Consider the following 16,153-nt stretch of genomic DNA (forward strand, 5'->3'; position numbering starts at 1 on the left):
TAACAATCCCTACTTCACATGATTTTTAGGATGATTAAGTGAAATAATGAATTCCTGGTACCCAACCCAGAGCTGGCACTCAGTACGTCAGTTGCCCCTCTTCTAAATGAAGAAGGAAAAAGACAGGAAATAGGGGTAAATCCCAACAAGCTATTTACCGCTGGTGGGTCGTGGGTGCCTGTCTGACCTTAGGGTGATCTGATGGTCAATCCCCCTGACCAGCTCTCCTTGTTTCTCACAGCCTCGGGGAACCTGCCTTTGCTGCTGAGCCTCCTCTCCTTAGTGCAGCTGAGAAACGAGTCAGAGCAAGAACTGGACAGCATGGCCATGAAGCTCCTTCACCAAGGTGCTCTGGCTGCTTGGGACAGTGCCTGAGGGCCTGGGGCTGGGCGTGCTGTGGGTGTGTTCTCAGTGGTGCTGGCCTTGTTCCTTTCTTCCACCCTTTCATCTTTTTGGAAGAAGCTAGTGGGTCAGTCTACTCCTGTGGGCTTTTTTTTTTTCTTTTCTTTTTGGAGGAGAGAGAGGTTTATTGCAGGGCCGTGCAAGGAGAACGGGGACTCATGCCCCCAAACCCTGAACTCCCCGAAGGGTTTCAGCAAAGAATTTTTAAAGGCAAGGTGAGGGATGAGGGTTGCAGGGTATGCAATCAGCTCGTGCACAGTTCCCTGATTGGTTGATCTCCTGTGGGCTTCTTGATAAAGGACCTTCCAGAACTTTCTCTGCTCATTCTCTGGTAATGTTTGGAAAATCAAAAAAAAAAAAAAAAAAATCATTGTGACAAGCTCCAGAATCAGGAATGCCTGGGTTTGTTCTCAGCTTAGTCATTAATTATGCAACCTTGGGCAGTCACCTTGCCTCTATGAGCATTTGGTTCCTCATAGGTAAAATAATAGTGCATACCTGATTTAGGGTTGATACAAAAATAACCGTAGATGTAGAATGCCACACGATGCTTGGCACAGAGTAGGCCTTCATTGGGTACAGTCCATGTATCTTCATTTTTCCTGGCACAAACTCAGTTTTCCACTTCACCCCACAGCTGACTCAGGATCTGATGATCCAGTCACAGTTCTCTAGGCCTCTTTTCTACCCATACTTCAAACCTCTCAGGACCTTTTATTGCTCATTAATGCGGTCACTAGTTCATAGTCAGTACCCTCAGGAAAATTTGTTGAAGCAAGGTTGAAATTAATAGGAGAAATGGTGTGTCCTCAGTACCTGTGGACTGTCAGGTGGCCAAAGGTGAGGATGGTTTTTTTCCCTGCCTGGAGCCCAAGGCTTCTCATGAGAAGATCAGTGTCTAGCTCAAAAAGAGCCTCCAGGCCTGACCTGGAGCTGGTCATGGCTGCCTATCTTATCAGGTTAAGGATGATGCTCAGCTGGGAGGGAGGTCTGTGTGTGACAAAAACAGCCATCAAAAGGGCCTCTAGGGAATGGACTTGAGGACACGGGGAGGGGGAGGGTAAGCTGGGACGAAGTGAGAGAGTGGCATGGACATATATACACTACCAAATGTAAAATATATAGCTAGTGGGAAGCAGCCACATAGCACAGGGAGATCAGCTCGGTGCTTTGTGACCACCTAGAGGGGTGGGATAGGGAGGGTGGGAGGAAGATGAAAGAGGGAGGAGATATGGGGATATATGTATATGTATATGTATAGCTGATTCACTTTGTTATAAAGCAGAAACTAACACACCATTGTAAACAATTATACTCCAGTAAAGATGTTTTTTAAAAAAAAAAGTAGTAATCTAAAAAAAAAAAAGGGCCTCTAAGGAATTCCCTGGTTGTCCAATGGTTAGGGCTCTGCACTTCCATTGCAGGGGGCATGGGTTTGATCCCTGGTTGGGGAACTAAGATCCCACAAGCCATATACTGTGGCCAAATAAATAAATAGAAAGGGCCTCTAACAGGGAGAAATAACAGGCTGAAACATACACATGAAATGAATATACATTTATGTATAACCCTTGAGTACTTTTATTTGAGAGCATTGAGGGTAGAGGACTGTAGTTCACAGGTGAGGGTATGGTTGGGGGGCCTGCTTGTCTGGTTGACCACAAGCCAAGCAAAGTCAAGTGTGCTGTGGCTGCCAAAAAAGTGAATGGTGGGGCAGACAGCAGAAGCAAGAAGAACTACGGTCCTGCAGCCTGTGGATCAAAAACCACATTCACAGAAAGATAGACAAGATGAAAAGGCAGAGGGCTATGTACCAGATGAAGGAACAAGATAAAACCCCAGAAAAACAACTAAATGAAGTGGAGATAGGCAACCTTCCAGAAAAAGAATTCAGAATAACGATAATGAAGATGATCCAGGACCTCAGAAAAATAATGGAGGCAAAGATCGAGAAGATGCAAGAAATGTTTAACAAAGACCTAGAAGAATTAAAGAACAAACAAACAGAGATGAACAATACAATAACTGAAATGAAAACTACACTAGAAGGAATCAATAGCAGAATAACAGGCAGAAGAACGGATAAGTGACCTGGAAGACAGAATGGTGGAATTCACTGCCAGGGAACAGAATAAAGAAAAAAGAATGAAAAGAAATGAAGACAGCCTAAGAGACCTCAGGGACAACATTAAACGCAACAACATTTGCATTATAGGGGTCCCAGACGGAGAAGAGAGAAAGGACCCAAGAAAATATTTGAAGAATAGTCGAAAACTTCCCTAACATGGGAAAGGAAATAGCCACCCAAGTCTAGGAAGCACAGAGAGTCCCATACAGCATAAACCCAAGGAGAAACACGCTGAGACACATAGTAATGAAATTGGCAAAAATTAAAGACAAAGAAAAATTATTGAAAGCAGCAAGGGAAAAACGACAAATAACATACAAGGGAGCTCCCACAAGGTTAACAGCTGATTTCTCAGCAGAAACTCTACAAGCCAGAAGGGAGTGGCATGATATACTTAATAAAGTGATGAAAGGGAAGAACCTAAAAACAAGATTACTCAACCCAGCAAGGATCTCATTCAGATTTGATGGAGAAACCAAAAGCTTTACAGACAAGCAAAAGCTAAGAGAATTCAGCACCACCAAACCAGCTCTACAACAAATGCTAAAGGAACTTCTCTAACTGGGAAACACAAGAGAAGAAAAGGACCTACAAAAACAAACCCAAAACAATTAAGAAAATGGTCATAGGAACATACATATTGATAATTATCTTAAACGTTAATGGATTAAATGCTCCAACCAAAAGACACAGGCTTGCTGAATGGATACAAAAACAAGACCCATATATATGCTGTCTATAAGAGACCCACTTCAGACCTAGGGACACATACAGACTGAAAGTGAGGGGATGGAAAAAGATTCCATGCAAATGGAAATCAAAAGAAAGCTGGAGTAGCAATACTCATATCAGATAAAATAGACTTTAAAATAAAGAATGTTGCAAGAGACAAGGAAGGACACTACATAATGATCAAGGGATCAATCCAAGAAGAAGATATAACAATTATAAATATATATGCACCCAACATAGCACCTCAATACATAAGGCAACTGCTAACAGCTGTAAAACAGGAAATCAACAGTAACACAATAATAGTGGGGGACTTTAACACCTCACTTACACCAATGGACAGATCATCCAAAATGAAAATAAATAAGGAAACAGAAGCTTTAAATGACACAATAGACCAGATAGATTTAATTGATATTTATAGGACATTCCATCCCAAAACAGCAGATTACACTTTCTTCTCAAGTGCACATGGAACACTCTCCAGGATAGATCACATCTTGGGTCACAAATCAAGCCTCAGTAAATTTAAGAAAAGTGAAATCATATCAAGCATCTTTTCTGACCACAACACTATGAGATTAGAAATCAATTACAGGGAAAAAACGTAAAAAACACAAACACATGGAGGCTAGACAATATGTTACTAAATAACCAAGAGATCACTGAAGATATCAAGAGGAAATCAAAAAATGCCTAGAGACAAATGACAGTGAAAACACTGCGATCCAAAACCTATGGGATGCAGCAAAAGCAGTTCTAAGAGGGAAGTTTATAGCTATACAAGCCTACCTAAAGAAACAAGAAAAATCTCAAATAATCTAACTGGGCTTCCCTGGTGGCGCAGTGGTTGAGAGTCCGCCTGCCGATTTGGGGGACATGGGTTCGTGCCCCCCGTCCAGGGAGATCCTACGTGCTGCGGAGCAGCTGGGCCCGTGAGCCATGGCCGCTGAGCCTGCACGTCCAGAGCCTGTGCTCCGCAATGGGAGAGGCCACAACAGTGAGAGGCCCGCGTACCGCAAAAAAAAAAAAAAAAAAAAAAAAAGGAATGGAGACTTAGGTAGGTTTCATATCTAGGATGGTGGGGGGCAGGGGAGCAAGGAGAGGTAATTCCCAAGACGAAAGGGATGTGCTCTGTAGATGTCTACTCTCCAGTGTAGTAACTGCTCGCTGAGGGCTGGCAGAGCATGAAGAGGCGTTTAATCTTGCCATGAGAGATTAAGGCTTCATGAGGGAGGTGAACTTTGAGCTGAACCTTGATTGCTGAATAGGAGGAAAGGAGTTAGCCAGATGGAGGCGATGTGAGAGAGAGAATACGGCAAGTTTAGGGAACCGCACGTTGACGGTTACAGAGCTCCCCTGTGAAGGTGGCGAGTGCCCTGTTGCTGGAAGAATTCAGAGACTGGATCTTCTTTCTGCTGATGGTGGCAGGTTGGCCTATGTGACCTCTGCAGACTCTCCAACCTGGAGTCTGTGCTGGCATGAGCGCTGTCATAGGATGCCTTTTGACCACCTACACTTGTGCAGTCTGTTCTAATGTGCAGCTGTGGGCTGCTTGCCTGATGTTTGTTCAGATGGAGGGTGTGAACATACCTTCGGGTTTGTCACTGTTTCTTTCCACTGGCCGTAATATCAGGGGTGCTCAGTTTGTGCTTGGTCCCCAAGACTGACATCTGAAATTAGCTAGTTGAGGGCCACTAGCTGTAAGAAGTGTGAGTGCTGGTGTGTGCTAAAGCCATGGAGTGCTGAGCACTGGGGCTCCAGGGCACTCTCATCTCTTGCAGTGAGCAAGCTGTGTGGGAAATGCAGTCCCACTGACACGGACATCCTGCAGCCCTCCTTCAACTTCCTGTATTGGAGCCTTCATCAGACCACGCTGGGCAGTCAGAAAAGAGGTGCTGGGGCCCGGGCTGGCATAGTGAAGAGGAAGGGTGCTGGGCAGTGTCTATGGCCCTTGCTGCCCTCAGTTTTTCCATCTAAAAAAAATTAAAAAGGGGGTGTGTGGCTGGATCGGATGGTCCTAAGGTCCTTTCTGGTTCCAGTAACCTGTGGTTCCGAAATGAAACTTAGAGCCTTAAGCTGATCCTTTTGTTCATTCACCATGTGTGTATGAAGCACCCATCGGGTGCTAACTAAACACCGCCTGCCCTGCCCAACCCTCTACAGCTGCTGCAGTGCTCTTGAGCAGCACGGCCCTGATAGAGCTTCTAGAGAAGACGCTGGCCCTCACCTGGGCTGAGGAGGGCTCTCCCAGGACCGAGCTCCTCTGCTCCGCCTGGCTGCTCACTGCCTCCTTCTCTGCCCAGCAGCACGATGGCAATCTGCAGGTTAGTTTCTAACCCCTGTTGCTTTGGGGCATGCGTGGCACTCAAGGAGTGACAAGATCTTGAGTTCTGATCCCAGATCTGTGGCTTATTAGATGTGTAACCTTGGCAAGGTATTTAACTCTCTGAGCTTCATTTTCCTTGCCTACAAAACAGGGAAAAAACATTCAAGGCTGTTGTCAAGTTGGTTTACATTAATCCATTTAGTACACATGGATCACCTGCATGCCAGGCTGTATTCTAGGCACAGAGGAATAAAAAATGAATACAGTATATACCCCAGACTTGGGGAACTTGTGTTGTAATCTTTAAGCAAAGCCCTAAAAGGTAAGCAAGACTGTACCCGGCTAAAATAGTGGGGTAAGGGTGCTCCAGGCAAAGAGAATGATATGAGCACAGGCCTGAAGCTGCACAAATTTAAGACTTGGTATATATATTTGAAGAGTGGTGAGGTACTGTGTGGCTGGAGTGTAGGGAATGGACTGTCAGACTGGACAAGAAGGCAGAATCCAGCGTGTGACCTTGAAGTTGTGGGTGGCAAGCTGTGAGTGCCATACTGTGTAAGCTGTCATGTGACCGTTTGAGAAGGTGATGCAGGAAACAGGAGGGCCATGGACATATCCACAGAGCACCCCGTTTCCTCGCAGCCCCTCCCTCTTGTATGACCTTGTCATCCTAGTGCCCTGCATGAGCTCCTCTGTGGGCTGCTTCACAGTCAGGTGTTTCCTCCCTAAGGCTGGCTGCCCCTAGTGGACAGAAACCATCTCCTAGCCTTTGAGGTATCCTCACACTGTGCCCAGCTCTGTGCCAATCTAATGCCAGGCACACACTCATTTGTGTAGAAGTGAAGTGAGTTTTCAAGTTTGGCCTCTAGGGTTTCAGTAAGCTGTGGCACATCTACGTTATAGCGTAGATCCTCAGCTAGTTGCCAGTGGGGTTGATTTGGGACAGGAACCTCTCCTACTTTCCTATGTGCGGCTATTGGGCCCACCCCTCCCCCTGCAGTCACCTGCCTGGATGGAAGCCTGCACCTTGTTTTTGGTTCTGCCCTGGCCCTCAGCTCATAACTAGCCAATTACGTAACTACCTCTACTCTTAAGTTCTCCCCTCTGCCCTAGTTCAGGCCTGATCATTCGTCCTCACCACTGATATGGCCTATTCACAGTCTTCTGGCCTCCAGCCTCTCCCTTGCTCCACCGCTCCTATCCCTATGGCCACGGTCTGTACACACTTACCCTCTGCTCACTGTCCTTCAGCAGCCTTTTTGTTCTCCTCATGGCTGCTGAGACCCTTCCTATCAGGCCCCTCTGCAGCCTTACTTTCTGCCATTCTACCCTCCTTTCCTGTCTTCTGACCAAGTGTTTGCTCTTCTCCCAGTCAACTGTGCTCTTTCACATCTCAGTACTTTTTTTGTTTGTTTTTGGTTGATTTTTAATAGCTATTATTTTTAGGACAGTTTTAGATTTACAAAAACATTGAGCAGATAGCACAGAGTTCCCATATAACCTCCACACACAGCTTCCTCTGTTTACATCTTAGATTAGTATGGCATCTCCATACCTTTATACAAGTTGGTTCTTCTGCCTGGAACCTGCCAATTCCACCAGCTAACAAGCATTTTTTTTTTTTTTTTTTTTTTTTTGGCTGTGTTGGGTCTTTGTTGCTGTGTGCGGGCTTTCTCTAGTTGCAGAGAGCGGGGGCTACTCTTCGTTGCTGTGCACGGGCTTTCTCTAGTTGCAGAGAGCGGGGGCTACTCTTTGTTGTGGTGGCTTCTCTTGTTCTGGAGCATGGGCTCTAGGTGCGCGGGCTTCAGTAGTTGTGGCTCGCGGGCTCTAGAGCGCAGGCTCAGTAGTTGTGGTGCACGGGCTTAGTTGCCCCATGTGGGATATTCCCATACCAGGGCTCGAACTCGTGTCCCTTGCATTGATAGGTGGATTCTTAACCACTGCGCCACAAGGGAAGCCCTAACAAGCATTTTTGAGGAATTGCTTTGTGCCAAGCACTTGTAGATCCAAGTAGAGGAAAAGCTGCCTTCAGGCAGCGTATGTTCTGGGTAAGGAGAGCAGAGCAGACTCACAGCTTTGAACCTGTCACCCAAACTAACCCCTCAGTATGGTCATTGCTTTGACATTAAGGAGCATATTCACGATGCTGGTCCTCAGCTCTTCTTCACGATAGCTCTGGAGAGAGTGAAAGCAGGTGGCACTGTTCCCTTTTCATAGGTGAAGGAAGTAAGGCAGGCTGAGAGAGGTGCAGTGTGGTGACTTGCCCACGGCCATACAGCTGGCAAGTGGCAGAGCCAGGATTTTGATTCCGGGCCATTGGACTCCAGATCTGAGTTAGGTGGTTGGTGGGCTGAAGAGGAGACTGACCCACAGCTAAGGCTGGGGAAGACTCCCTGGTGCAGGAGCTCTCTGAGGATGGGGGACACTTGGGAGAAGCAGGGTTCTCCAGGTCTGGGCTTGATTTTCCTCCTCAAGCTCCTGAATCCAGGATCCGTGAGGCTCACAAGACTCTGTGTGGCCTCCTCTGTCCTTCTGGATGCAGCGGGTATGTGTAGGGGGGGTAAAAGAGGTATTGTAGCAGGTGGTTTTCTGTCCAAGCTCCCAGAATGTGGGGGTTACCCCTTTACCCTCTGCCCTGCCAGGTTCATCAGACGCTGTCTGTGGAACTGGACCAAGTATTGAAGGCCCTCAGCTTTCCGAAGAAAAAGGCTGCGCTGCTCTCAGGTGTGGGACCAAGGGCCTCTAGCCGGAGAGGAAAAACCTTTCCCCTAGATTCTGAGATGAGACCACCCCACCCAGACCAGTCCGCGGTCACCCCTTTATTATCCCCGTGGTCTTCCCCATGACAGCGCTGGTGGGGAGGTGGGGAATGAGGCAAGAACTGGGTGTAAGGCGTTTTCTACTTTCAGCTGCCATCTTACGCTTCCTGCGGACAGCCCTGCAACAAAGCTTCTCCTCTGCCCTGGTTGCTCTGCTGCCCTCAGGGACCCAGCCACCGCCAGCCCCTGAGGACACTGTCCTGGCTCCACTGGGAATATCACAAGTGCTGTCCCTGGTCATCGGACTGCAGAACCTCCTGGTTCAGGTAAGGCCTTTGTGGAGTGGGACCCTGGCAGTGGAGCCTGCTTCTCTCAGGATGACAGCAGAAAGGGGTGGCTGCCTGTCAAGATCCTGGTATTCCCACTAAGGCCTAGAGAGAGGTTTGACTGGTTTTAAAGTTTCAGTGACAGAAATGAAACTCAAATTGTCTCATAACTGAGAAGTCCAGGGGTCAAAACTGACTTCAGGCACAGCTGGGATCCCAGAGGCTCAGACAGTGTCATCAGAACTCTGTCTCCATCTCTTGGCTCTGCATTTCTCTCTCAGCTTTATTCTCATGGGATTGGTAGGATGACCAGCAGCAGCTCCTGGCTTATGTCCTTCCAGCAGAAAGAAAGTTTCTCTTTCCTCGTAGTCCCCAGAATTGAGTCTCATTAGCCTGGCTTGGTAATGTGGCAGTCACTATGCCCAAAACATGGGATGCTCTGATTGACCTGCCTTGGGTGAGTGTCCTCTCCTGGAGGCTGGGGCATATGGTCAGCTCTCCCTAACTCACATGGACTAAACATAAGAGAGGAATGGTTCTGCAAGAGAAAACTGTTCTTAGAAGGAGGAGGAATGGATCCTGGACAAGCAAAACAGTAGATGTCCACCTCAGAGGGGTTTGTGTTTTACAGCTTAGAGGATTCTTGGAGATCATAGTTTATCCAGCAGTCACATACTGTGACGGGTGGTGGGGGCATGGAGATCGATCAGATTCCCGCCTTTGAGAAGTTAACAGTTTCAGGGGGCGGTGGATGGTGCCATGTGGATAAGAGGTGCTAACACAGAGTGGGCAGTGCTGGGTTGAAGGGAAGCACTGCACAGTGGGGGCACAGGACGTACATTACAGGCTGGTGTAGGGTGACTGTGAGGCTGGCTGTCAGAGAAGACTTTCTGGGGGAGGTGCTTGAGCTGGGCTGGAAATATCAAGTGACTTGTCCTAGGTCCCCGAGGGTAGGGGGCATCAGAGATGGGATTGATCTTGATGGCAGCACAATTTCGTCCTCTGATATGGACTCATTCCCTGTCCTTGGCCCTCTGGCCCATTCCCACCCATGATTCCCTGAGACCTTCTTCTCTTTCAAGGAGCTTATTGTCTGTTATTTTCAAATATGAGCTGGTCACTGTAGGGTGACCAAGGCCCCAGATGTTTATGCTGTTTTAGTTAGACTTGGACTCTCTTTTCCTGCTCCTTAAAGCTTGCCCAAGACCGACGGTCACAGATCCACGTGGTCTGGTCTGATGGCAAGGCATCATGGGCAAGAAGAGGGAGGTGGGGGCAGCCAGCAAACGAGTGAGAGGAGTTGCAGAGACTTCCTGGGGGGGGGGGGGAGGGGCGGGGCCTTGATATGAGTGGTCTCCGCTGGCCGCCCAGATAATGACAGACATATTTGATATGGCTGTTGATTGTGGGAGATTATGTTCAAGGATTGATCCCCACTGGGCCTGTGCACAGGTTGGGGGAAGTGGGGAAATGTGAGGATGTAGAGAAGGCTCCTGAAGTGGGCGCTGTGCGGATGCCGTGTCTTGTCCTGCCAGCACATCTATTCAAAGGCTCTGTGCTCTTCATGGATCAGACCTCTATCACGTAGAGCACTTATCTCTCTCTGTTGTGAGTTCCCATTTTCATATCGGTCTTCCCCAGGCTGTGAGCTCCTCAGAGGAAGGGACTGTGTCTGGTTAATCTTTGTGTCTCCTTCCCCTTGTGGGTTCAAATCCAGTTGGGAAATCACGAATCAAATGAGAACCAAAGCATCAGCTTTATTGCTGACAAACACCATAGTAGAATGTAGCTGGGACTTAAGGTCGGAACGGGCTTTTTTTTAGTCTGAGATTTTTCAAACATACAGCAAAGACGAAAGAATTTTACAGTGAACACTCATATACCCACTATGTACATTCTTCCATTAACATTTTACTATGCTTGCTTTATCATATCTTATCCAAAAGGATTTTTTAACCACCCTCCTTCCCTTGGGCCAGACCGGGAGCCCATAGGCAGGTAAATTGTGTTTGCATTTCCAATAATGTCCATGTTGGACACTTAGCCAGCTGGCCAAGATCTTAAGAGTCTGAGTTCCTGGGAGCATGACCTTTAATACCTTAGTCCTGCCCTGATGGCTCAGTAGGTGTTAAGCTAGCATCTCACTTGTTAGATAAATCTCTCGTTGGGTGAGGAGAAGCCAGTTAGAGGTGGGAGGAAGGGCAAATGCTTTCTCTCCAATGTTTCTGAAGGGCTGAAGTTCCTGTTTTTTTTTTTTTTTTTTTTTTTTTGCGGTACGCGGGCCTCTCACTGCTGTGGTCTCTCCCGTTGCGGAGCACAGGCTCCGGACGCGCAGGCTCAGCGGCCATGGCTCACGGGCCCAGCCATTCCGCGGCATGTAGGATCTTCCCGGACCGGGGCATGAACCCATGTCCCCTGCATCGGCAGGCGGACTCTCAGCCACTGCGCCACCAGGGAAGCCCTGAAGTTCCTGTTTTAATATTCAAAACAGAGAGTGGGAAAATGATTCCCTTATACTCAATACCCAGCATAAAGCCTCCCACAGAATTGGCATTCAGTAATGTTTGTTGAATGAGTGAATGAGGACGCAGAAATGAATATGATGCTGTTTCAGCCATTTAAGCACCCACAGATCGCAGGAAACACAAGAAATTATAATTAATGGCAAAATGACCTATTATTTGAATCAAGGAAGGCTCCACAGGAGAGGTTACTTTTGAACTGGCTAATCTTAGGTACCTGGGAAAAGGGTGGAAGTGCCCACTGGTTAAGAGTTAATTTTAGATTAGAGAAGGAGAAAGGGCACAAGGCCTAGGGTTTGTTTCTAGACCTGCCACCTACCACTCAGGTGTCCTCAGGTCAAGTATTTTCTCTCTGGGCCTCAGTTTTCTCAGCTGTAAAATGAGGTTAGTGAATTAGCTCAACCACTTCAAACTGTAGGTCTTAAAGACCTTACGGATCCTGTGAAGGAGACTTAGGGGTTGTTAAAGAGCGATAGTGTTTCCCCTATTATACGTTTCACTAAGATATTCACCATTTTTTAAAAAAATATAACAGAGTTATTTTAGTATAGGATCTTAGTAGAATTTTAAACAGTGGGAAGAATATTTATCCTATGATTTACCTGTATAGTATAAATACATAAATAAACAAGTCATTGCCTGGGATTAATTTCCAACTGATTTTTTTTTTTCCTTCAATATAGTCACCATTTTTTGAGTGTTAACTCTGTGCCAAGCACTGGTTAAACCCTCTGTATGCATTGCTCATCTTACCCTCTTGGCAGCCCAAGTAATCCTTTTATCCCCACTTAGCAAAATCAAGTAACCTTGGCCAGGATCACACAAGATGGTAAGTGACCAAGCAAGGCTTCAAACCCAAGTCTGCCCCATACGTTAACCTCCAGGTTGCTACCTTCCAAAAAATAGCATGAGGAGAGCATAGGATTTTTGTTGGTGTTGTTAGTTTGTCTTTACATTTTAAAAAATCAGTTTTATTGAGATATAACTTACATGCAATAAAATTCACTGATTTTAAAATGTACAACTAGATGAGTTTTGACAAACATATACAGTTTTGTAAACACCACCACAATCCTGGTATAGATTTCCATCACCACAAAAAGTTCCCTTGGACCCCTGTTTAGTCAGTCCCCTCTCCCCATCCCTGACCCTTGGCAAACACAGATCTGCTTTCTGGCACTACAGTTTTACCATTTCTAGAATTCCACAAAAATAAAATAAAATTCCACATAAATAAAATAAAAAAAATAAAATAAAATTCCACATAAATAAAGTATGTGGTCTTATATGTCTATCTTCTTTCACTTAGCTTAATGCTTTTGAGATTCATTTATATTGTGTTATCAGTACTTCATTTCTTTTTATTGGTGAGTAGTAGCCCCTTATGTGGCTATTCCACAATTTGTTGATCCACTCACCTACCGACAGATATTTGGGACTTAAAGATTTTTGGCTATCATGAATAAAGACTGGAGTACAAGTCTTTGTGAATATCCATTTTTATTTCTCTTGGATAAATACCTAGGAGTGGGATTGGTGGGTCAAATGACATATTAGTTTTCTATTGCTGTGTAACTACATATCACAAATGTAATGGCTTAACACAACACCCATTTATTATCTGACAGTTCTCTACGTCAGAAGTCTGGGTGGGCTCGACCAGGTTCTCTGCTTAGGGTCTCACAAAGCTGAAATCAAGGTATTGGTCAGGCTGGGTGCTTATTTGGGACAGCTGGGAAAGAATCCACTTCATCCTCCTGTTGGGGGTGGGTGGGTCTTTCAGCTCTTTAAGGCTACACACATTTTTTCTCACAAAGCCCCTCCATCTTCAAACCAGCAATGCATGTTGAGTCCTTCTCACACTTCTGGACTCTCTGGTTCTTTTTCTGCTACCAGCCAGAGAAAACTCTGCTTTTAAAGCACTGGTGTAATTAGATTTGGCCCACCCAAACAATCTCCCTTTTGCCATGTAATGTAACCTAATCACGGGAATAACATCTGGGAGCAAAGGTCATGGGACCATCTTAAAATTCTGCCTACCACATATGGTAAGTGTATGTTTAACTTTATAAGAAACCATCAGACTGGGACTTCCCTGGTGGCACAGTGGTTGGGAATCCTCCTGTCAATGCAGGGGACACGGGTTTGATCCTTGGTCTGGGAAGAACCACATGCCACGGAGCAACAGAGCCTGTCACCACAGCTGCCGAGCCTGAGCTCTAGAGCCCATGAGCCACAACTACTGAGCCTGCATGCCACAACTACTGAAGCCTGCGCGCCTAGAGCCCGTGCTCCGTAATAAGAGAAGCCACCACAATGAGAAGCCTGCGCACCACAATGAGGAGTGGCCCCTGCTCGCCGCAACTGGAGAAAGCCCGTGTGCAGCAACGACAACCGAACACAGCCAAATAAATAAATTAATTAAAAAAAAAAAAGCCATCAGACTGCCATTAGTGGCTGCACCATTTTTCCTTCCCATCAGGAGTGCATGAGAATTCCAATTGCTTCACATTCTTGCCAACACTTGGTACTGTCAGTCAGTTTTAGCTGTTGATGAGTGTGTAGTGGTATCTCAAGGTGGTTTTAATTTGCATCTCCCTAACCCTAAGTTCTTTTCTTATGCTTATTAGAGCATAAAATTTTGTTTGATGAAAGGTTCTGCTGCTTTACAAAAAGATTTACATGCATTGGCTTAGATAAACTGTGTGGCTCTTACAGAATCTGTAATCTGTGAATCTCTTAATGGGGCCCAGGGCCCATCCTTTTCTGAAGCAAAACAGTCTCTCAAATGTAGGTAAATCATCAGTATAATAAGCACCGTGCTTTGTGTGTGTGGGTGAGAGATGAAACCAACAAACATTTCTTGATTATCTACAGAGCCACAATCCCAAATCTGAAATTCTGAAATCTAAATTGTTTTGAAAACCAAATGTTGTTTTCTTGGTTGGCACCAAAATCCACTGGTAGCAAAACCGGACGTGAACTTCTGTGGGGTTTTTGTTTTTGTTGTTTTCTTGCAGAAGGACCCTCTGTTGTCCCACGCTTGTGTTGGCTGCCTGGAGGCCTTGCTTGACTACCTGCATGCCCGGAGTCCAGACGTCGGTAGAAACCCTCCCCATTCTCTGATGTTCCCATGGGGGAGATTGGACGGGGCCAGCACCTGCCACCCTCCCACCCCAGACTCCCATCCTCTGTTCTATGATTCACACTCATTTTTTTTGGCCAAGCCATGTGGCTTGCAGGATCTCAGTTCCCCAACCAGGGATTGAGCCCAGGCCATGGCAGTGAAAGCCCAGAATCCTAACCATTAGGCCACCAGGGAGCTCCCTGATTCACACTCATTTTGTTTAATTCTTTTAACAATACTGCAAGGGCACTGCCATGCCCATCATACAGATGAGGACACCGAGGTTCAGGGAGGTTAAGCAACTTGCCCCAACCAAGGTCACATAGCTCTTAAGTGGCAGAGCTCTTCCTGTTGCCTGCCTCCCACAATAGTGGGATATGTGGTCTCCCTGTGCCAGGCAGCATGGGTGGATAGAAGCCCAGGAGAAAGAAACGCCCTGGGGTCAGCTTGTCCAATGCCCTGCCTTTGCTGAGCAACCCTTTTTTGAGCCAATAGGAGAAAGTTTTCTTTAGCAATGTTTCAAGGCCTTTAGAAAAGCAGCATTAACAACACACGGTTGACTGGTGTTTCCCATAGCACTCCATGTGGCCTCCCAGCCCTGGAATCGGTTTTTGCTATTTACCCTCCTGGATGCTGGAGAGAATTCCTTCCTCAGAGCTGAGATCTTGAGGCTCATGACCCTGGTAAGTGCAGAAAGGATGGTCCTGTGGTCTGAAGAATGCCATCCTCCAAGAAGGTAGAGGGGCTGGATGAGCCTTCACCCTACAAGAAGCCTGCCTAGGGAATTCCTCTGAATGCCCACATCTCCTCTGCCCAGACTACCCAGACATTCTTTCTCATTCACTCATGAAACATTGACCAGGCCTGCCCACCACCTGCCAGATCCTGTGCTAGGTACCAAAGATGTCAGTGAGCCAAATGTTCTTCCTTAAAGGTCCCTCAGTCTAGAGAAGGAGATAGACAAGGAAATTCATAGTTAAAATATGGTTATTAATGGAAGAGTAGAAGATAATGCTAAGTGCCTAGAACACGGTAAGTGCCCACTGAATAAACAAGGCAGCAAGCCTGTGAATTATAGTAAAGTGGATCAATGAATAAATCAATGGTTGGTGTAGGAACCCAGAGAAAAGAGTAATTGCTTCTGCCAGAGCTGTGAGGGAGAAGTGAGTAAGAATATAGTAAGCACCCAGTTAATGCCTGTATTTCTTTAATAAAATGAAAACATTCAGCAGTGAAGGTAACATTTTAGCTGAGGCTTGAAGGATTAATAGGCAAAGAGAAGGAAAAGTATTGCAGGTACAGTATTGAAGTGAGAACAGCAGATATACGAGAATGTGGTGGTGTGTCTGGGTAACCACACATAGTCTAGTGTGAGGGGCAGGGTAGGAGTGGCGGGACTGAAGGGGTCAGCAGAGCAAACTCTCAGGGTCTTGCAGTCCTCCTCATTACCTCACTCTCCTGTGACACAACCCCACCCCTGCCTACCAACACTGAGCTCTTGAAGGCAGAGTTCTGTGGGCTTCAGATCCATGCCCCCAGCCCAGTGCTGAGCCCAGCAGGGCACAGCAAATACCTGTGAATGAAGGAGATGCCGAATCACTACATGTTTGGGCCTTCTCTCCCTGGGCCAGTTTGTGCGGTTCCGGAGCAGCAGCATCCTCTCTCGTGAAGAGGTGGGCCATGTTCTGCAAGGCGCAGCTTTGGCTGACCTCTCTACCCTCTCCAGCACCACACTCCAGGCTCTGCGTGGCTTCTTTCTGCAGGTGGGTGGAAAGGGGATGCTATTTAGCCACTGTGAGGCCAGACCCTTTGTATCATCTTCCCTGTG

General features: G+C 46.6%; 1 protein-coding gene across 1 annotated transcript in view; it reads left to right on the top strand.

Moving 5' to 3' along the window:
* MEI1 (meiotic double-stranded break formation protein 1) overlaps window positions 1-16,153 on the top strand; it is a gene marked incomplete at both ends in the record, with an annotated part of 63,949 nt that overhangs the window by 46,725 nt on the left and 1,071 nt on the right. Inside the window, 8 exons of the mRNA XM_082666865.1 lie at window positions 242-346; window positions 5,047-5,157; window positions 5,429-5,589; window positions 8,234-8,315; window positions 8,501-8,676; window positions 14,219-14,300; window positions 14,902-15,008; window positions 15,957-16,088. Coding sequence (XP_082522991.1) covers window positions 242-346; window positions 5,047-5,157; window positions 5,429-5,589; window positions 8,234-8,315; window positions 8,501-8,676; window positions 14,219-14,300; window positions 14,902-15,008; window positions 15,957-16,088 — 956 coding nt within the window. The remainder of the gene's footprint in view (window positions 1-241; window positions 347-5,046; window positions 5,158-5,428; window positions 5,590-8,233; window positions 8,316-8,500; window positions 8,677-14,218; window positions 14,301-14,901; window positions 15,009-15,956; window positions 16,089-16,153) is intronic.

Source organism: Grampus griseus, assembly GCF_964374135.1.
Source record: "Grampus griseus genome assembly, chromosome: 11".
Taxonomy (NCBI): Eukaryota; Metazoa; Chordata; class Mammalia; order Artiodactyla; family Delphinidae; genus Grampus; species Grampus griseus.